The sequence below is a fragment of the Nicotiana tabacum genome, chromosome 1 (assembly GCF_000715075.1).
Source record: "Nicotiana tabacum cultivar K326 chromosome 1, ASM71507v2, whole genome shotgun sequence".
NCBI classification, from domain to species: domain Eukaryota; kingdom Viridiplantae; phylum Streptophyta; class Magnoliopsida; order Solanales; family Solanaceae; genus Nicotiana; species Nicotiana tabacum.
In genome coordinates this window covers 213,510,460-213,533,566 of record NC_134080.1, presented here as the reverse complement: position 1 = coordinate 213,533,566, position 23,107 = coordinate 213,510,460, and the positions used below count along the sequence as shown (strand labels likewise).

Genomic DNA, 23,107 nt, shown 5'->3' with positions numbered 1-23,107 from the left:
TTATCTTGGGAGAACAATTTCATCAGACCAAGATTTTGACTCTAGGAGATAAATCGTCAGACTAGGTCCATTTTGTTGTGATCTTAGGAGAAAGATTCATCCGACTAAGATTTGATATCTTATCTTGGGAGAAAAATTTCATCGGACCAAGATTGTATCGGGAGGTAAATTCATCAGATTAGGACTTTTTATCCTAGGAGAAAAATGTAGTAAAGATCAATGATTTGAGAAACTTACCTTCGTAATTTCTTCTTTTCTTTTCTCCTTCCTTTGCGCTGCTTTGTTCTTGCTTGCCGGGGATAATACCACTGTGGGAGTCTCCTTTCTTCCCCTCCTTCAAATTTGTTGTTTTTTTTTCAACACTGCTGGGGATAAAAGTGTTATCTTCTTGGGATAACGTTGTTGAGGATAACGTTGCTGGGGAATTTTATCCCTTCAAATCGATGCTTCATTCTTGTGGAAGCTGCTGGGGATGATAATGGCTTTTTGCTTTTCTGAGCACAAGCGTCATCCCTTTATTCTGTCTGCTGGGGATAACTTCCTCCATTGAAACTTATTATGTTGGGGCAACACTGGTTCAAAGACCACTTCCTTGGTGTTATCTTTATTCTTCCCCAGATGGGTACCTAATTTCCAGAAAATTTTCTAATTGAAAAGAATATTTTCTGCCCCAGTTTGATAATCTTCTTTTTTTTTATGGCATGCCTTTCCGTCATCAATGCCATTTCCTTTACCTGTTTCAAATCAAAAATTTGTTAGCTTAAAGCGTGGTAGTTGGCTGTGATACTCCACTCGGATGGCTTTTCCCTTTCTCCTTCCTTGCTCTGCATTCCACAACTTGCTGGGGGATGATATTATTTGCTGGGGATAATCCTTTTCTGCTGGGGATATCCCTCTTCTTTCGTGGCATGGCTCGGAGACTTGCATTTTCCCGACCTTTTAGTCTTGCATGAATTTCCCAAGTCATGCTTATTGCTCTCCTTGTTTTGTCCACGGGCCTTGGCCTTGAGGTTTTAATAACCTCTGATTTCGGCAAGGATATCCCTCTTGACACTCGTCGATCCCTTTGTCAATTCCCTTTTACTGGGGATATCTTTATTGACATTGGCCTCGCGCTTGTTCCTTCCTGACTATATTACTTGGATGTATTAGTCAGATCTTATCATGGAAAGCTGATGGCCTATTTTGAAGTCATTTCCCACTGGTTCTGACCAAACAGACTCTACTGGGGAAATTTCTATGAAAAGAAAAGATAAAAGGGAACAGAATAAAAGGACAAAGGAAAAAGATGACTCTTTAACAAAAGAAACTATAAACAAAAACCTATCAAACGCAGACACCGACTCTAATGTTCATGACATGCACATGTGGCCTATCCTCCGCCGTCAATCATCTTTCAAGATCTTCAATTGGCAATTCCCCATCTGATTCTCAATCTTATTCGACTTGTAGTGCCCGAAGGGTTTTCACTATCAAGTCTCTCTCATTTTTGGTTTGTCTCTCAGCTTTCATTGCCTTATGGTGCCTGTGAAGGTTTTCACCGATAAGACTCTCTAATTTGTATCACTTTTCAGCTGGGGATTTAGAGTGTTGCCGGTATGACTCTATCTGCTGGAGATTAGAGTCCTTTCTGCTGTGGAACAGAATGTTATGTTCGCCGGTAAGACTCTCATTCGTCTGACTTGACATCTTTTGAAGACTGATCAGAAGGTCTTTCTTGGACCGTAATGCGGGTTTTGGATAGGCTAGAAAGAAAGGGTATTAAAAGGCTCAAAAACAAAATAAATTTGGGGTTTTAAAATTACAACCTTCGGAACCAATTTTGCTTACAATGAGTACAACTCTTGCCCCAGTTTCTTGCTTGGGGATTATTTATTTAAATTTTTTTTTTATTACACCATGCATACCATGCACATTATGCACACTATGCACCCTATGACCGAGCCGTGAAGCGCCTACGTATCCTCTTTGAGGAATCAGGTCAAACGTAGTTCCCAATTCCTCTTTTTTTCTTTTGACTTTCTTTTGTTTTTTTTTTTGTTATCATTTTTCTTTTCTTTTCCTTTTTTTTTTGATTTTTTTTTGATTTCTTTTTCTTTTTTCGTTCTTTTTTTATTTTTGATTTTTTTTTACCTTCCAGGCTCGTATTTCCTAGTCGTTGCTATTGATTCCGAACGAGGGGTATGAAAGAAAATAAATAAGGCTCAAAAGGGGTAACGAAGGATAAAGTGTTTAGGTAGCAGAACAAAATGCCTTCGTCATTCCAGTCTTCAAAACATGCCAAGTGCAAACAACACAATTGAACATAGATTTATAGTCTCTTCCGACGGTGCTGGTCTTGACAATTATGTTAAACACTTGCTTTTTCATTTGTCATTTCTAAAGCACTGCTGGGCGACACTCTCACTCTCATTCTCATGAACGACCCTCATGCCAATTTGGCGAACCCTGCATTTAACGGTTTTCTTTATGTTTAACTTGCCCCAGTTCCACATGACTCGGGCTCCAAATAATCTCAAACCGTTCTTATTTCCTTTAAATGCTTTAATCACCTTCCGAGGGTTTTATGATTAACTTTTAAGATTAGGCCCAAACTGTGCGCGCATGTCATGTCACTAGAATCGGCGTTGAATAGAAGCAAAACAAAAGGGTAAAGAAAACTAAACAAAGAAGATGAAAAAGACTGGAATTTGCTTTTAGACAAAAGGTAGAACCGTTTACGACAAAATAAACAGTTACAACCCTAAAACTAAACCAGATAACACCACATTAGGTACTAGACAAATAAAAGGATAAGGGGGTTTGACCACAAGACAATATCCGAATTACAACCCTAAAATAATCCGGATGAATGAAATGACAACAAAATAAACCACCAAAAATCCTCTCTGGCTGACCAGGAGATGGAGCGCCTTTCCAATTGCCCAATACGGTGTTTTAGCCATTAAGTTCTGCATCATCATTGCCAAGGCCGTTACCAACTTCAATATCATTATCATCAGTTAGCGGCTTCCCGGGATGACTCTAAAATCCCATGTTACCAGGCATCCTCCCCATAAAGTGTGCATCATGATGTGCAGGTAAAGGATTCTGCGTGATATTCTGGGCGTCATTACCTTGGATCACAATCAGATTTTCCTGGATCATCCTTTCTATTTCTCTTTTCAAATCCCGACAACTCTCAACATTGTGCCCCTGGGCATTGGAATGGTATTCACACCTTTTAGAAGGGTCAAAGCTTCTTGCACGTGGGTCCAGATGATTTGGAGGAATAGATGCAATCATGTCGTGATGCTTTAACCTCTCGAATAAGCTTTCATAGGACTCTCCTATTGGTGTGAAATTATCTTTCAACCTTCGTTCCCCTTTATACTTCTGGCTTGGATGTGGGTTATAGGGCACCTGAAAGTTATGTGGAGGCTTCTGGAGATTTTGTGACGCTCGTGCTCGCCTTCTGGGGCGTTTTTGTGGCCGGGCAACATACTGAGGTGGAAAAATAGAGTGCTGTGGGTTCTGAGGGGGATAATATTGCTCAGGGGATTTATAGATAACTTTAGGAGGCTGCTCATACCTTCGAGATGTTCTCATAGGACCTCTTCTTGACCCTGATGTCATCATGATTTCTACAATCTTCTCATTTGTGTCGCAAAAATTATCAGACTCAACCCGGACAGCGTGAGTTGCAGCTTTAAAAACTGCTTGACTCATAATTTTTCCTGTCTTAAGACCATTCTCTATTATTTCTCCCATTTTGATTGCTTCCGAGAAGGATTTGCCAACTGCGGACATCATGTTCTGAAAGTAATCTGGCTCTTGCGCTTGAAGGAAGACAGTTATTAGCTCGTGGTCATCCATGGGTGGCTTAACTCGAGCTGCTTGCTCTCTCCATTTAATGGCATATTCCCTGAAACTTTCACTTGGTTTCTTTTTCAGGTTTGAAAGGGAAATGCGGTCTGGGGAAATGTCGACGCTATATTGGAACTATTTGACAAATGCTTGTGCCATGTCGTCCCAGACATACCAGCGAGACGTGTCTTGATCCATAAACCATTCGGAAGCTACTCCCGTAAGGCTTTCCACAAAATAAGCCATCAACAATTCTTCATTTCTTCCCGCACCTCTCATTTGATTGCAATACCTTTTCAGGTGGGCAATGGGATCTCCATGTCCATCGTACTTTTCAAATTTGGGAGTCTTGAAACCAGGCGGCAAGTGGACATCGGGGAACATACATAGATCTTTGAAGGCAACACTCTTTTGACCAGACAACCCTTGCTTGTTTTTCAACCATTGTTCTAAGTTTTTCACTCTTTGGGTCATTTCTTCTTGTACCATCTTTCGGGCAGGCTCTTCAATCTTTGCAGGAAGATCAAACGAGTACGGGTGGTACTTAGGAGAGTGGTACTGCTCTTGTTGTGTCGCAAATTGTGACTCATGACGAGGCTGTCCTTGCCCACTGGCCCATGCTTGACACACTCCGGTCATTTACTGTTTCAGTATTCTATTTTTTCCGGCACAGTAGACTCTTGTTGAACCCTCTGAACAAACCGACCAATTCAACTTTCTTCACAATTCAAAACAAAACGTGTTAGAATGGACTCAGTCGGTTCTTATTACTAGCAACATCTTTTTTTTTCGATTTTTTTCTCAATTTTTTTTTCATTTTTTGTTGTGGTCGAATCTTATGGAGATTGCCTACGTATCATGACCCCGCATGAATCAGACCTTGCATAGTTCGGACCAATAAAAGATAAGCAATACTAATCATTTTTTTCAATTTTCATATTGGGTTTCAAAGGTTTAAAAATGACCTACAAACTTGAAAATCAAACGACCCACATATTATAATCAAAAGTTTTACAAACTCCAAAACAAACGGTCAGCTTCCTTTCTCCGTTTGACAAATGCAACCAAACGGTTATTTTTGCAAATGTGGCCCCGTCCAAATTTTGAGGCCGGAGAGGATTATTTTATGACACTTTACACACTTGTCCGTTCTTTTACGAAAATAGCCTTTCGACAACTGAAAGATACTCTGAGGCTATTTCGGCAAGAACGGTTTAAGACGCGGCCGAAGCTGGCTCGGCTTATTATGACAAAATTCAAACGGTATTCACCTGACCGCCGACTATTTTTTTTTTTTTTTAAATTACAATAAAAACCTGGTGTTGCAAACACGGCCTTTCAGCGCCTCGGGGACGAAGATTTTTAAGGCTGTGTGGGTCAACTAGACCAAAATCCTAAACATGACCCAAAAGGTGGTTGTTTATGCAAAGTCGGCCTTCTGGCGTCCCATTCGGAAACATTCGGCTATGTCTTGATAAAACAACGTCACCCGACTTCTTTATGACTCTTAAAATTTGACATATTTTTTTTTTGGCTATTTTGTTTTAGCAAAAAGTGGAGGCTGGACACTGCCCGACTTATTTATAAAAAAAAATTAAAATTTTAACATGTTTTTTATTTATTTATTGGTTTTTGGCTATTTTAGCAAAAATGGGGGTTGGACCCGATGAGGGTTGCCTACGTATCTCACATCCGGTGAGAATCAAACCCGCGTAGTTCGGGCCGGTCATGAATAAAGTAAATAAACTGATTTTAAATTATGATTTTTTTTTTGTAAAAGAACTGCTTTAAAAGAAGAAAGGAAGTATTTTTATATTTTTTTTTGGATTTTTGATTGATTTTCTTTTTGAAAGAAAGATTTCTAAGAATTCCTTTTCTTTTGATTTGAACTTTGAGAATTTCAAAAGTAAAAGGAAGATATTTTTTTTTCTTATTCTAAGAAGAAAGAAAATATTTTTTTTTGGAATTTTACCTTTAATAAAAGAAACGCTTTCTAAAAAAAATATTTTTTGAATTTTGAATTTTCTTTTCAATTTTTAAAGAAGAAGGAAAATATTTTCGAATTTATTTTATTTTATATATATATATATATATATTTTAATAATTAAAAAGACTTTCTAAAGAAGTCAATAACGGAAAAAAAAAATTTGGATTTTTTTTTTGTTTTGAAAATTGAGAGTCTAAAAAAGACTTTTCTAGACTTTTGGCACGACAAATATTTTTGCAACAAATAAAGATATATATACATTTTTTGGAAATAAAGAACAACTTTTTTGGATTTTTATATATATACATATTTGCAACAAATAATAAAACCACTTTCGACGCGACTCTTTTTATTTTATTAGTTATTTTTATTTTGGTATCTAAACAAATAAATAAATAAAAACTCATTTTAAAACAAGACTTTTTTTCATTTTCATTTTTTTTTATGGCAAGACAAACTATTTTTTTTCTAATTTGTTTTTTAAAAACAAGACAGAACAAGACTCTTTTTTTTTCTTTCTATTTTTCCTTTGCTTTTAATAAAACAAACTAATAAAATATTTTTTTTTTCATTTTCTCAAAATTTCGGCAGAGTTTTGACAGTTATTTGGGCATTGTTTTTTTTTTCCAAAAATAAACAATCAATTCCCTAACCGCTATTTTTTTCAATTTCAAAATATTATTCCTGATATTCAAAAGTCAGTCAACACAAAAGTCCGAATCAAATAAATGCGCAAATAGCAGCAAGTAAGATGCATCAGGATGGTCATTTTCATTTTTTGGTACAACTGTCCTAGACAGACCCAACCCCTGTGTTGAGCCTCCAAAGTCAAATGCACGTGATGCAAACAAACGTTCCTACTAGGGATCCGGCATGAAGCTGAGTTATTCTAAGTGAAAAAAAAACCTGAGGCATATTGTTCTAGCCCTGGCTTACCCAAGTGGACAGCTTGAGCCGAAATGGGGGCAACGTACCGGGAGCACGAAAGTCTGCCCGGCCTAGTTACTTGTCCCAACTTCGTCTTATTTGGTATGACTTCTAACAGAAAGGTGGGTCACGCGCACGTGTACACCATAAATTTAGAAGACTCAGAAAGAAGAAGAGTTTCGTAGCAGTTTTATACACAATTCAGATAATATTAAAGCGGTAAAAGCATCATTTGGCATATTAAGCATAAACATGTAAAAATCAGATAATAAATAAAGCCAACTATAACAGTTATTTTAAGATCGAATTTCTAACCCTGAACCAGTGGTTCTGGGCCAAGTCCCCAGCAGAGTCGCCAGAGCTGTCACACCTCCTTTTTCTGCACCCGCGAGGGTGCAAGGGAGTTTTTCCAATTAAAGGACAATCGAGACGGGATTGGTTTATTTATTTCAGAGTCGCCACTTGGGAGATTTAGGGTGTCCCAAGTCACCAATTTTAATCCCGAATCGAGGAAAAGAATGACTCCATATTACAGTCTGCGTACCAGAAATCCGGATAAGGAATTCTGTTAACCTGGGAGAAGGTGTTAGGCATTTCCGAGTTCCGTGGTTCTAGCACGGTCGCTCAACTGTTATATTCGGCTTGATTGTCTGATTTTATACAAATATGAACTTATGTGCAAATTTTATCTTTTAACCGCTTTATTATTATTGTTTTTAAAAGAAATATGAACATCGCTTAAAACACGTCTTTGGACTGCGTTACATGAAATGCACCCACAATCCGGAACACGTTTTATTTGATGTTTTGGGATTTGGATTCGGGTCGCATGAAATGCACACCCAGGCTTAAGAAAGTAAAATATTAAACACGCGCCTAAAGAGACTATCGCGTTATTATTTTGGGGAAGACCGTGAAATTCGCTAAACGGTCCTTCCGAATTCTAATTAAACCATACATTTTGTGAGGGCCCCACAATCTATACGTTTTATTTGGCGAGTCTCGTCTCATTTTTATTTTTACAAGATAAACCTACAATGACTATATTTTCTATTAAGTTCGTCTCTAAACTAAAAGAAAATCTCTTAATTATTTACATGCTGAAAAACGTAACTTATTAGTTATTAGTTTACGGCTAATGCGAATGGAAAATTGCGATCGAGTTTGTACAAAGAAAAACTGCTTTCATTTTATATTCTGTTATTCAATAATACTAGAACATGAGATTGACCATAATATCAAAACAGATTAATTATTCTCCGTAATTTAAACTAACATTATTAGATGAAGAAAGTATACATATGCAACCTCATTATTCATTAATCATTCAACTACATCTTTATACGAAGAAAGAAAAATTATATTCAACCACAAATCTAAACAGGAGGAATTCAACAGGAACAAAGCCTGATTAATATTTCATTTTTTTGCTTCAAGCCGAGATTGTACAAATGTGTACCTGGAAACAGCAGTACAAGAACAAAAGAAGGAGAAGTCAGCAGCAGTAATAACACAGCAACAGCAGATTCAACAACATCGCAAACCAGTACAGTAGGAATAGCAGAAAACCCAGGAGACTATAAACGACTCCAAGTATAGTGAAGAAGTAAAAGGCAGGAAGATTCTGACTATTTCAGATATTAAGCGAGGCAATGAAGCAGTAACTTTTTTTTTTTCAATTTCAAAACTCTCCAAAATGAATTCTGCCCCTGTATATTCAGTGTATACAGAATGTATATCGGGTGTATACTTCTCACTCCGCCCCCTCTTTTTTCTTCTCTCTATCTAGTTTTTCCTCTCTTTTTTTCCACCCTTCTTCCTAAATTTTCTCTTCTATTTATAGCAAAATTTTCGAAATTTTCAGATTTGTTTTTTATTATTTTATTATTTTTTTAATTAAAAGAAATCCCACTTACAAATTGCTTTTATTTTTTTAGAAAAAGAAATCCCACCTTTATTTACTTTTATTTTTAAAATTCCAACTTTAATTACTTTATCTTATTTAAAATCCCACTTTTTATTTTTTTAAAAGAGAATCTCACTTTATTTAACTTTTCTTTAAAAAATAAACCACCATCTTTTCTTTTTCTTTTAAAAATGCTACTTTCAATTACTTTAAATTTTTTAAATTTTCAGATATCTTTATATTTATTTTTTAATTCCAACCTTCTTTTACTTTTAAATTTTTTAAAACTTTTTACTTTTTTTTTTAATTTTTCTACATTCTTTTACTTTTTTTTATTTTTTTATTTTTTATTTTTTTAAAATCATTTCCGAAATTACTATATATATATATATATATATATATATATATATATATATATATATTTTTTTTAAATAAAAATAATAAATAAAATAAAATATTTTCGGATTTTTTTTTATATATATAAAAAAACAAAAAATAAAACTATTAATAGTGATAATTCACTTTTTATTTTTATTTTTTTATTTTTTTGGTTTTGTTTTGTGTTGGACAAAAATGAAGAAGGGGTGTTGGGTTAATGGACTGGGTCGACCCAGTTCGAAATGGACTGGGTCGTAGGGAAGATTGGGCCATTTTTTGGGCCTATAGCTTGAAATTGAAGAAGAGGCCCAATTCCGACTTTCTTTATATTTTCGCTCTCTTTTCTTCTTTTATTTTTCTAAAACTAAATTATAAAAATACTTAAACTATTATTAAGAACTAAATTAAGTTATAAAGGCGCAAATTAACTCCCAATAACAATTAACGCACAATTAAGTATTAATTAAGCATAAAATTGTATATTTGGACATTAAATGCTAAAAATGCAAACGATGCCTATTTTTGTAATTTTTAATTTTTGTAAAACAATTTTAATTACTAACAATTGTAGAATTAAATCATACATGCAAAATGCGACTTATTTTTGTATTTTTTATTAATTTAGCGAATAAACACGCACAGACAAATACAAATAATTCTTCCAAATATCACAAAATATCACAAAATTGCACACCAAAGAAAAATCATTTTATTTTTGAATTTTTTGGGAGTAATTCTCATATAGGGAAAAAATCACGTGCTTACACTCATGCCCGATGATAGAGTACAAGGCTCGAGGATCGAAGTAAGCGATGAGCACCGAAGTCGAGTATGACCAACCCCGAGATGATGTTGTTATGGGTTTGTAACAAAAAGAGCAAGATTTTAGCCACGTCCCCAAGATCATGGCGTAAATTTCGGAATTGATTTGTACGAGTTAGTACGAATCCGTACTAGGTGGTTAGACAACTGTCCCAATAAGATTCCTTACTGTAAATAGAAATGTACCTTATTTAGGGTTCCCCTGCTATATAAAGGGGACACCAATTATTTGTAACCATCATCAATCATTGGCAAAAAAATATACTCTCTTGCTTTCTTGTTCATTACTCATCAGAATTTTTCTTTAACTTTATTGTTCTTACTTTATTGTTCTTGACCTACCTGGAGGCCACCTTAGCTCGAGGTCGATATTGGCTTGCACACTGGTTTGATTTTACTTACTTCTTTTATTTATACGTTAGATTTCTTGATTATTAATTGGTATTGAACTAAATTACATATCTTTAAAACTATAAACAAGTTTAATTGTTACTCATAGTTTCGAGGTAAACAATATGACTCCATAATTTTAAAAAGAGATAATGCATAAAATCCCCCCTCAACTATACCCGAGATTGCTACGACACACCTTATCTTCGTCGGGGTCCTATTACCCCGTAATTTTTTTTGTAATTCCTTGCACATTTATTGATGACGTGGAGCACTGCGTGAAAACAACTCCTCCTAGCGTGTGAGAACTTAAAAAAAAGGCTTTAACCTATACGAAATGGTCACGTGCTAATTCCAAAACTGATTTTCAAGAGCTCTTCATCTCCATTTTATCATCCATCTTCAAAGCTCCAAATCTAATTTTTAGTGTCAAAATTCAACAAAACCTCGGCCAAATCCGCACCAATCAAGATCAAATTTCAACTACAACTTCACAACAACATAATCGTCATACTCCAGTGATCAAATTAGCCAACAACTAAGAATTTTGACAAACTCATTTTTTTGTTCTTTAAGCTTTTTCAAGGTTCAACAATGGTGGATTTGAAATTCTTTTTTGTTTTTCGAATCTTATATAGAACTATGGACTAGCACTTGAATATCAACTTTAAAACTTCCACGACAACACCTCTAATAATTTTTCAAGTTCATACAAAAATAATTGTCCTTTTCAACTTTTAAAATACAAAGTAATATTTCCATTACATATAGCATTAAAAAGAAAAGAAAAAGGAAGAAAATGATAGATTTAAAAAAAATACGAAATTACATATGGCAGTGCGTGTATTTTATCGCTTGCCAAATGTTTGGTTCTCTATGCCATGTCATCAGTTAGGGTGACATTTATTCCACTTTAAAAAAAATTAGGGGGTAATAAGACTCCCGCAAAAATAATGTGTGTCGTAACAACTTCGGGTATAATTCACGGATTTATTTTATGGATTATCCCTTTTAAAAATATAATAAGTTTAATTCTAAAATAACTCATGGGCTTTAAATTGTGAATATGTTTCATTCAAGATAAGCATCAAATGCCTACCTAACGTACTTAATATGATTGCTTAAAGAAAATGTCTTTTCAAATTTGAATGGTACAGAATTTGTAGGTTTTGGGCCAGCATTTGGATTTGGCTGAATTGTTTTGGAAGTTTATATTTATTATCTGGCCGCACATGAATTTTATTTGTAGGACACATTGGTTCCGTATCCTCTTGTCGTGAGAGTAACAACTTCACGTTTACGAAAATTTATTATACGTTGACTTTCTTTAATTTTTTGGTATATTTAATTTGTTATATTTTGATATTCTTTAGTGAAAATCTTGGCTTTGCCATTGTAGCCAACTAGAGTGTGCGTCATCGTATTTTTCTCACATTAAATGTGGTGCATGGAAGGATGATTCAGTGCTGGGAGGAGAAACCTGCAATCATTCAACAAATGTTATTAAGATGCATTACTAAAAATACACTCTTTATTATCCCAAATAACCATTTAAAAGCATATTACTACTATTTTTCAAGTTATCAAACTATTGAGATCAGTGATTAAACTTAATTAATGAGTTCAATATTAAATGTTTTTAGAAATTATGAGTTTGAAATTTAATGTTTCATTGAAATTTTGGTGACCCCTGATCATTGTCATATCTAATAAACTTGTAAGAGCCTTTTTCACTTTTAGCCAAAAAGTATTTATATTCGGTAGCCGAAAAAGTGTATAAAATTTGTATATTTTTTTGTATATAACATACAGAATGTATATATATATACAAAAAATATATTTTTTTCGGCTATTATTTTGAGAGCGACTATACAATGTCATTTTTCCAATTTGGTTGTTGTAATTAAAGTTCATCTCTTATGTGAAACAGTGTTCATTTCTACTATCATAAGTTGTACTAGCAATTTTCCTTTTATGTAAATTAATACCAACTCTTGAGACTTTAATGACTATAGTAAAAAAGGTTATTTAAAGAATTTAATCAGTATGGGAAGCTAATCAGTTAAAGACAGATGTGCTTCACTCATTGCACATGGCCAACTTCTCTATTTTCCTTTTTTAAATTTATTTTCTGTACTACTCCATATGAGTTAGAGCTTAGGAACTTAAATTAAACTGTCTTATAAATTATGCACGTCGAAACTTTATACATTGTTAGAAATAGTCAAATATGATTAGAAGAATACTCAAATAAGAAAATGTACTATGTTCTCCATTTTTATTGTTATTGATTATTTTATCTTGATTATTGTATATTGTTAAAGATTAATCCGTATTAATCACTAATCAAGTAGATGGGACGTGGCCAGTGCTTAGCTTTCATTCTGGCCCATAGTCGAGGCGGATGCAGTTTTGGGAGAAATTACTTTGTATAACTGCTCTAAAAATAATAGTAAAAAAGTATATACTTACATATATATATATATATATAAAATATATAAATTTTATTCGCTTTTGCAGCTACGAGATGTAAGTAGTTTCTGCTATGAGCTTAAAGTGATATTTGCCTTGTAGTTTTGCAGCACCGAATCTATTTGAATCCTATTTTTTTTTACAAGAAGTATAAATTTATGTGTAAGAACTCATTATTATTATAACAACTTAGTTTGAATCCATAATTTTAAAAGTACAATGAATTCAGTGTTAAGAACTATAAAGACTAAACTTATAGATTTTAAATCCCGAATCTTGTCTCCCATAATAGCCCATTTGTTTAAGCTTCGAAGAGTTGACTAATCAAGTACTTAATCAATATCAATCCTAATCACGATTAGAGATTTATTATGTGAAAATCTCAGAAAATTTTATTTTGTGTTTCATACAACTGACACTAGTTATATGAAGTATTTTTTTTGTTTCACAATTTTGTGGACCCAGAAGTGTAAGATTGGGGTCCACAAATTTGTGAGACAAAAAGGTGCCTCACACAACTAATGTAAGTTGTGTGAGACACACAATAAAACTTCTCGAAAATCTCCTATTCAATATCTTAAAGGGCATTGTCATGTAGTATGATATCAACTCAAAAAAGATTTACAAAACTAAATATCCCGTTTGACACAATTAGCCGTACTGAAACTTTAAATATTATTAGCCAAAAAAAAATTAAATATTGTTACTTACAAGTTGGATATGATAATAAGATTACTCAAATAAATAAATAAAAATTCTCTCAATTTTTATTATTACTGTTTATTTATCTTGATGACTGTATATTAAATTGTAAATACAGGTTCATCCATACTTATTACTGTAGATGTCAAAATTTTAATGAATCAAGCCTATACGAAATTTGGGTTAAATCCTAAATTCAAGACACTACTCTTGAAAGGCCTAATAGCCTACAAATCGGGACAAGTACAAGAATCTACTAGATCATTATGCACTTTTGAAATTCTATGAGTCTATTAGAGTTGCTTGGAGTCTACTCTACCAAAACTCTAACTCGGAGGTTACTTTATCGTAATCCTAGGTCACTCTTATAAAAAGGGTTATATATTCCCTCAAAAATGAATTCTCGAATATTCCATAAGCTCACGAGATATTCACAAAGAAATCAAGATGTGGTCGGATAATTATTGATAATCAAATACTTCAAGAAGATCCACAACACACTTTTATGGATATCAGATACATCCAAGAAAGTCCGCATCATCTTACATTCAAGAAACACACTATTCAGCTCTCGAATCATAGAAAAATTAAGGGAGAAATAGAATTATAATCACAAATTAATTAATAAAAGTACTTCCCTCTTTTTTTTGATTTTTTCTGTGTCGAAAATTCGGTGCAAACAATCACTAATCAAGAACATTGACACTTTCAATCCCAATCACTATTAGATATTTTATTCTGTGAAAATCTCCTTTCCAATATTTTAAGGGCATTCCCATGTCAGTGTGACATCAACTCAAATTTACAACATCAAATACCAATTGTCCGGACATCTATAATAATATATTTTATATCATGATTCCACAAACATGACTAGCCCACTATATTATTATTCTCTTTTGTCTGCATCCCAGTGAAATGGTGTCTTGGCGTAACTGGTGAAGTTGTTGTCATATGACCAGGAAGTCACGGGTTCGAGTTGTTAAAACAATCTCTTGCAAAAATATAGGGTAAAACTGCGCACAATAGACCCTTTTCGTCCGGTTCTTCCCCGGACCAGCACATAGCGGAAGCCTAGTGCACCAAACTATCTTTTTTTTTTGGTCTGCATTCCGGTCCTTAATCTATATAAATTGGACAAGTCTAAAGAGTAAGTGTCATTCAACAAAAATTAGAACAAATTTCTAAGATGGTGGTGCCAATTGTAGGAGAGCATGAGACTGAAATTCTACATGCTCAAACTCACATATGGAACCACATTTTCAGTTTCATAAACTCTATGTCACTCAAATCAGCCATTCAATTAAACATCCCAGATATAATCCACAAACATGGCAAACCAATGACTCTTGATCAATTAGCCAATGCCCTTTCAATCAACAAAGCCAAAACCACTCACCTACGACGTTTAATGCGAATATTAATCCATTCTGGATTCTTCGTCAAGTCCAGAATCCAAGAAAACGAAGGGGAAAGCGAGCGCATAGGCGAAGGCTATGCCCTCGCACCCCCTTCTCGTCTTTTATTAAAAGACGAGCCGTTAAGTGTGACACCTTTTTTACTAGCCATGTTAGATCCAATTTTAGTGAAACCTTGGCATCATGTTAGTGAATGGTTTGAGAATGATCATCCTACACCATTTGACACTGCTCATGGTAGAACATTTTGGGATTATGCTGGACATGAACCTAGGCTTAATCATTTTTTTAATGATGCTATGGCTAGTGATGCAAAGTTGGTAATGAATGTGGTTATAAAATATTCTAAGGATGTTTTTGAAGGGTTAAATTCTATTGTAGATGTAGGTGGTGGAACTGGAACTGTAGCTAAATCTATTGCTAATGCTTTCCCTGATTTACAATGTACTGTCTTTGATCTTCCTCATGTGGTTGAAGGGCTTGAGGGGAATAAGAATTTGAATTATGTTGGAGGAGACTTCTTTGTGTCCATTCCCCCTGCTGATGCTCTTCTTCTCAAGGTAATTTTTTCATAAAATATTTACAATATATGCATTGATAATTAAGGTCGTGGAAACAACCTCTTGTAGAAATACAGGGTAAGGTTGTGTGCAATAGACCCTTGTAGTCAGGCCCTTCCCCGGACTCCGCGCATAGCGGAAACTTAGTGCACCGGACATTAATAATTAAGGTATAAGTGGTTTAGTGGTAGAATAGTACCCTGCCACGGTATAGACCCAGGTTCGTTTCTCGGCTGGTGCAATAGATTTTGAGTCGAGGGTCTATCGAAAATAGCCTCTTTATCCCATAAAAATAAGGGGTAAAGTTTGCGTATACCCTCTCCAGACCCCAATTGTGGATCACATTAGGTATGATGTTATTTGTTTGTTTGCGTTGATAATTACAAGATTTTTTAACCTATAATAGAATGTAAAATAAAATAAAGAATGAGTTAGTCTATATCATATGTATCAATCGTTGAAAATAGAAAATGAGACCATCTATATCATGTCTCATTCTCACCCAAAAAAAATGTATTAATCATATATTTACTCTATGATTCAAGAATAGGTCAACCAGCTACATAATATTGCACAACTATTGGGACTATTTTTCCTTTTAACTATTGGATTATTTTTTGTCTCTTTTGCTTAGGTTATCTTATTATCATGATGTTGTTACTGCTTCTTATTATTGTTTTTTTTCATGGCTTTTTCATTATCGTATTTCTTTTCAATTATATAATAACAATAATAACAATTCAATGAAATGTCACAAGTGAGGGAGGGTAGTGTGTACGCAGACCTTATCCCTACTCCGAAGGGATAGAGAAGCTGTTTCCGAAAGACCCTCGGTTCAAGAGGACAAAAAGAAGACAAAAAGACAAAAGGAGACAATATCAGTATCACCACAAAAATCATAAAAAAGCCAGGAACAACATAAAATACAGAAGAAAGATGCAAAACAAAAGCGATAATTAGTAAATAGGTTCGGCACTGAAAAGCGAAATAAAATTTCTTTTCAATTATATTGTAACTATATTATTCCGGAGCCGAGGGTCTATCAGAAACAACCTCTCTACCTCCACCAGGTAGGGGTAATATCTTCATACGCACTACCCTTCACAGACCCCACTTATAGAATTACGCTGAATTTATTGTTATTATTATTGGAATTATTTTTTCCTTTAACTATTGGGATATGAATTATTTACAGTGGATATTGCACGATTGGAGCGATGAAGAAAGTGTGAAAATATTGAAGAAATGCAAAGAAGCAATACCAAGCAGAGAAAAAGGTGGAAAAGTGATAATTATTGATATGATGGTTGATAATAAGATAGGAGATGATGAATCAATTGAAACTCAAATTTTCTTTGATATGTTAATGATGGTTTTAGTCACTGGAAGAGAAAGATCCGAAAAAGGTTGGGCAAAGCTTTTTTCAGATGCTGGCTTTAGTGATTATAAAGTTACTCCTATTCTTGGATTAAGATCTTTAATTGAGGTTTATCCTTAATTAATTTCAACTTCCAAAAAAGATAAATAAATAATTTCCCAACGTGGAAGGGGAACCTTGGAGCAATATCAAAGTTGTCTACGTGTCACCTATATGTCATGTATTTGAGCCGTGAAAGCAGTCGTTGGGGTGCGGTTGTTTCTTGAGCCCTGCTTGGATGCGTAGTACTTTATGTACCGAGATACCCTTTCAACAATTCCCCAGTGTGCTATTATTTTGTGAATTAGCTTGATGTACTTTTTTTTTAATGAAAATTGCATTATTATTTGAGGGATGAATGTTGATTTCTTTTAATTTTTTTCACATATATTGCTTGCTTTATTCTTTACATCCAAAAAAGTACTTTCACATACTAATACTTTAAGTTAACTTCTAACAAAAATATAAGAGTAAAATGAATTGTGTATTAACCAATAGATCAACCATTAGTAAATCTACGACGCCCTTATAAAAGGAAAAAAAAAATGAAAAGAACTTATTAGGAGACATTTAACTAGAAGTTGAATACGAAGTACAACTTCATTAGTATTTTTTATCTTGATATTTTTGTTTTCTTCTTTGACAAATAATTATGATTCATACGCGATAATAGGGCCTTTAATAAATTTTTACTCCGCGTCAAAAGTTATGAGTTCAACACTACATTCTCCTCTTCTGGTTGGAGATGCCTGCAATATTAGTACTATATAGTAGTGGCAAAATGGATTAAAAAATAATTAGTCATTCATGTTATACATTAAAAAATGAGTTGGATAATTAACTTTTTAAAAATGAGTCAATTATCGGTAAGATCCATATTATCCACTTAAAAAAATGGATACTTAATGGATAACCAATGACTTTAGCTTTTACGTTTGCAAAGATTTAAATTGAGAATTTCTCAAATTTGGAAGACTAAAAATTCTCCAAAAATGATCACATTCAAAAAGTCATGGATAATATCGATAATTTTCTATCTATATTAAATGGATGTGTCGGATATTTTATCCGTTTCTGCATTATCCATTTTTTTATCCGCCCATATTCGACATGATCCGCTCGTTTGACATCCCTCTAATACTATGTTATCCGAGTAAAGTGGATTTTGTATTCATCTCAAATTTCAATAATTAAACCATTTATATACCGTGAAATTGAAGCACTAAAAAAAATAATGAAAGGAAAATAGAGATAAGTATAGGATTTTTTAAAATATCCATCCATTCATCCATATATAATTGGAAAAAAACAATGATTAAATAATGTTTATATGATAAAAGGGTCATATCCAGCTGAGCTAATCATAGTTGACAAAAGGTTTAACAAGATGCGACAAATCTTTTATATCAGTTTTTTAATAAAATGGATCTTAACTTACACCAGCCATATCGGATTACATTCAATATCAAAAATTATTTTGAAAGATTGACATCTGACTAGGAGAGCGAGACAAGATTAATTATTCTAATTGAATATCATTTGTACTCTAAGTAAATGAAAGAAAAAATAAAAATCTTTTGCTGAAACTTGAAAAAATTGGTTTTTGAAGATGAGATGAAAAAGGGTTTTGAAAGTTGAAATTATATTTGGACATGCATTTTACTTAAAAAGAATTTGAAGTTTTGTGAGTAGAAAACTTCAAAAACTTCAAAATCTATTCTAGAGTTGTTTTGGGGATTTGAAGATTTTGTTTTCAAAATATACAAAAAAAAAAAATTAGTTAAAATCTATAAACAAATAGATATTTGTAAATAAAATTTTAAAAAGCCCTCAAATTTTATGGCCAAGCGGGAGCTAAATTTTGTGAAACAAAGTACTCCTAAACGAAAATAAAGTGACTCATTAATTAGCAAAGTTAAATAAAAAAGTTTTATATATCACTGCTAATAATGGAGTACAGTTTACTAAACACTAAGCATGCAATTTGTTTTCCTTTTTAATAATTCTTTCTAATTTTTTATTTTCGGTTTCTATCTGTATAGGGTATAGGTAAAAACAAAATTGTGCGGATATATTACTTGTGTAATCACTTTTTAAAGAAAAGCTTTTCGTGGGCAAAAACTTATTCGCACTGGGTGTTTACACCAAACCAATAAATGTTAGGGATATAGTAGATATGCCCTAGATCCAGTCTCATATTTGATGATTTGAACATATTTTTGTGAACGTTATTTGATATAAAAATATATGACATTCTTTTATCATAGTTATTATTAATTATTTGATTAATTTGATAAGGTCCTTGATTAAATTTTGAGATTTGTCATCGTGATAGAGATCATGATAATGATAGCAAAGTCTCTTACAATTTAATCTAAATTTGTTCTTGATCGTAGGATTATTAATTTGGACAGTAATAATCCGGTTAGATCAATATTTATGTGATTGTCTTTATGGGATAAAGATTAGTTGATCTCATTAACTGAATCACATAGATAGATGATGCATATAGAGATATGATCATTGAACCGACTCATTGGATAATTCCTAATGGTTAGAATTACCATCAACTGTCAGTAGGATATTCTCTTGAAGAATGTGATGTAAGAGTTTCCTTTGACCTGAGATCGTCATAGTAATTGACAAGTTATTTGTTGTGCTTTAATACTAGACACCTATAGCCCTAGGGCGATAGTTGAAAGGATATTGGGTACGATTGAATACTTGTAGAATTAGTGATTGATCAAGATGGAATTTGTCAACTCTTGGTAATGAGTTAAGCTCCATGTTGTCATGAATTATAAACGACCAAATTAAGACCTTGGCCAGGGCAATTGAATGAAAGAAGAAAAGAGTTTCTTAGGTCATTCAATGGTCGATTATATTTGATATGAACACATAGTTGGTCGCCTATTAGGATTTGACAGTTGAACCATATCCTAGGGTGATCCAGAGCTATAAGGACAGAAGGAATTACTATATTATTCTTCTACGGGTTCTTGAGAGTAAATTTTGTGCGGCTCATGCACCTCCGTTCCATTTCCTAGGATTGTTATTGTCTTCCGCTGCGTGTTACGAATACCTATACACAATCCTTCAGTGGTATCAGAGCTGTGGTTTATTGTGTCTAAAATTAATTTACAAAATATTTTAAGATTATATTTGAAGCGCTCAAACCATAATACATGTGTCTTGAGCTATAGTCAAATTGTTTGAATGCATATGGATTGATATTATTTTGTTGTGAATAAAATATGTATACATGTTAGTTAAACTATTGAGATAGTTCGTAACTTAAATTTGAAATTTTGTATTAGATACGACTGTAATCTATAATAGGTTATTGGATTCTACTGTTATTTTAATTGTTATTAGTTCATGAGATGTTAATTAATAATGATATTCTGGCATGAATTAGTTTTTGTGATATATGTGATATATAGATTAAACATGTTAGAAGAATGTTGAATTTTGTTTTTATGTCACGTGCTTGTTCATTACATAATTTTGAATTATTTATTACATGTGATGTAAATTAATTTAGGACTAAGCATGTAGACAACTTGAACTAAATTCACATGCTATAAAAGATTTGATCTGCATGTTATTAAAAATTATTTTAGTAACAATTGCCTCTTACTAAAATTTGAGTTCTTAAATAATAAAATATTATAGAGCTATCCATCAAGGTAAATAATTTTACTTATTTCTTGTTTATAGGGAGCGGCCTGACTACCAGGAGACTTATAGTTCGAGAATATGTTAAAATTATTTATTGCATTAGATGTATGGATTGAAAGAATTATTGAATTTTACACTAGACGCCTGGACCACCCGGGGGAGTATAAAATTTAATAAGTTCTTTGTTATCATGATGGTTGAACTCAACTATACCAATAGGATCGACCTGACTACCAGGGGACTATTTGACATAGAGCTATTTAAGGAAATTGTATGGGGATACAATTGGTAAGAGTATCTACCTTTAAAATATATGTGAGAAACGACTTGACTTCCAAGGGGCTCATACATATTGTTAAAGGATTCCTTTACTCCACTAATAGAAATAAAAATTTCGTAAACTATAATGAGGGTAAATAGTTTAAAATAATTAGTGGAAATATCATTTAGATAAAAGTCCATGTCTTTATGATATATGCAAATATGTTCTTATATTATTGCCTTTTCTTTTTTATATTTTAGATTTCTCAATATGTCTGTTATATCACTGCGCGAAATACTTGAGACCAACAAGTTGGTAGGACCAAACTTTGATGAGTGGTATAGAAATTTGAGAATTGTTCTCATGCATGAAAAGCTCATCGATGTGATCGATAAGCCTGCAAAGATAATCCCACCAGAGAATGATGTTCAAGGCACTGGTTTATCAAAAATACTTGGAAGAATGCCTTGCTATTAAACACATCATTCTCGCTTCTATGAGTTCTGAATCCAGAGGAAACATCAAAATATGGATCCAACTGCAATCATTGAATATCTTAAGAAGATGGCTGATACATAGTTGGACATTGAAAACTCTCCAGTTGGACCCTTTGTCAATCATATGATTGTTCTTACCGAAGAACATGAGAAGTTGGGGTACAAGCTTGGTAAAGAGCTTTCTGAAGATTTGATCTTGCAACCAGTATATGATGCTGAATGTTTTCACTGTAAGAAGAAATGACATTGGAAGAGAAACTGCAAGGAGTATCTTGCAACACTAAAGGACAAGAAACAAGGTGAGACATTAATGAAAAATGTTTTCAAGGTTTCTTTAGCTACTACTAATTCTTTACTGTGGGTATTAGATACTGGAAGTGGTTATAACATCTGTAATATGTTGCAAGGGTTCAAGGTAAGTAGGAGGCTAAAGAAAGGAGAAGTTAATCTACAAGTTGGAAATGGTGCAAAAGTTGCGGCCGTAGCTGTAGGATCAATTTCTTTAATAATGCCTACGGGCAAAGTACTTATGTTGGATGATTGTTATTACGTTCCTAAATTTGTTTCGAACATAATTTCAGCTTCTATGTTAGACAAACGTGGTTTTCGCATTAATATAGGCAATGGTATTTGCTCTATTTATTATAGTGATAATTTATATGTGAACGGCTATCTCCAACATGACGTTTATGTCTTACCTAATGTGAATGCTAATTCGATTATGCATGTTTCAAGTCTTAAGAGGAAAAGAGATGATCAAGTAAATCATGCATACCTTTGGCATTGTAGGCTTGGTCATATTGGAGAGAAAAGAATTAACAAGTTGTACAAGGAAGGGTACCTTGACAAATATGATTTTGAATCATATCCAACTTGTGAATCTTGTCTCAAAGGAAAAATGACCAAATCTCCATTTACTGGAAGTGGAGAAAGAGCTTCTGAATTATTGGGACTAATTCATACAGATGTGTGTGGGCCCATGAAAATTCAAGCTAGAGGTGGATATTCTTACTTCATCACCTTCACTGATGATATGTCAAGATATGGATTTGTGTATCTTATGAAACACAAGTCTGAATCTTTTGAAATGTTCAAAAGGTTCCGTAGTGAAGTTGAGAAGCAGACTGGTAAAAGTATCAAAGTGCTAAGGTCTGATAGAGGTGGAGAATATCTTAGTGAAGATTTTACCAGATATCTCAAAGAGAATGGGATTCTCTCACAGTGGAGACCTCCAGGAACACCACAACACAATGGTGTGTCTGAAAGGAGAAATCGAACCTTATTAGATATGGTGAGATCTATGATGGGGTTCACTAATCTTCCAATAAATTTATGGGGATATGCTTTGGAAGCAGCAACATACTTACTTAATAAAGTTCCCACTAAGTCAGTCTCTACAACACCATATGAGATATGGAAAGGATGTAAGCCTAACCTTAAACATATTAAAGTTTGGGGTTGTCCAGCTTATGTTAAGAGACTACAGTCTGATAAACTTGACTCAAGATCTAATAAGTGTAGGTTCATTGGGTATCCCAAGGAAATAATGGGATATTATTTCTATCACCCTTCTGACCATAAAGTGTTTGTGGCCAAAGGAGCAATATTTTTGGAAAAGGAATTTCTTTTAGAAGGAAATTATAATGGAGAAATAGAACTTGATGAAGATCAAGAAACTAATGAATCAACACAAAATAAAGATCATGAGAACCAAGTTGAAGAACCTTTATTGGATGTTTTGAAGTTGCCAAGGAAGTTGCTATCTTCAACGGTTGAAGTTCAAGAATTAAATGAAGTTCAAGAACAGGTTAATGAACCAGTTCCAAACCAAATTGAACAACA

General features: G+C 33.5%; 1 protein-coding gene across 1 annotated transcript; it reads left to right on the top strand.

Moving 5' to 3' along the window:
* The first annotated feature begins 14,601 nt into the window (after window positions 1–14,601).
* LOC107832093 (putative O-methyltransferase 3) lies at window positions 14,602–17,176 on the top strand. Its single transcript, XM_016659906.2, has 2 exons — window positions 14,602–15,408; window positions 16,604–17,176. The coding sequence occupies exons 1-2, from the start codon at window positions 14,620–14,622 to the stop codon at window positions 16,904–16,906; spliced, it is 1,092 nt and encodes a 363-aa protein (XP_016515392.2). The 5' UTR covers window positions 14,602–14,619; the 3' UTR covers window positions 16,907–17,176.
* The last annotated feature ends 5,931 nt before the right edge of the window (window positions 17,177–23,107 follow it).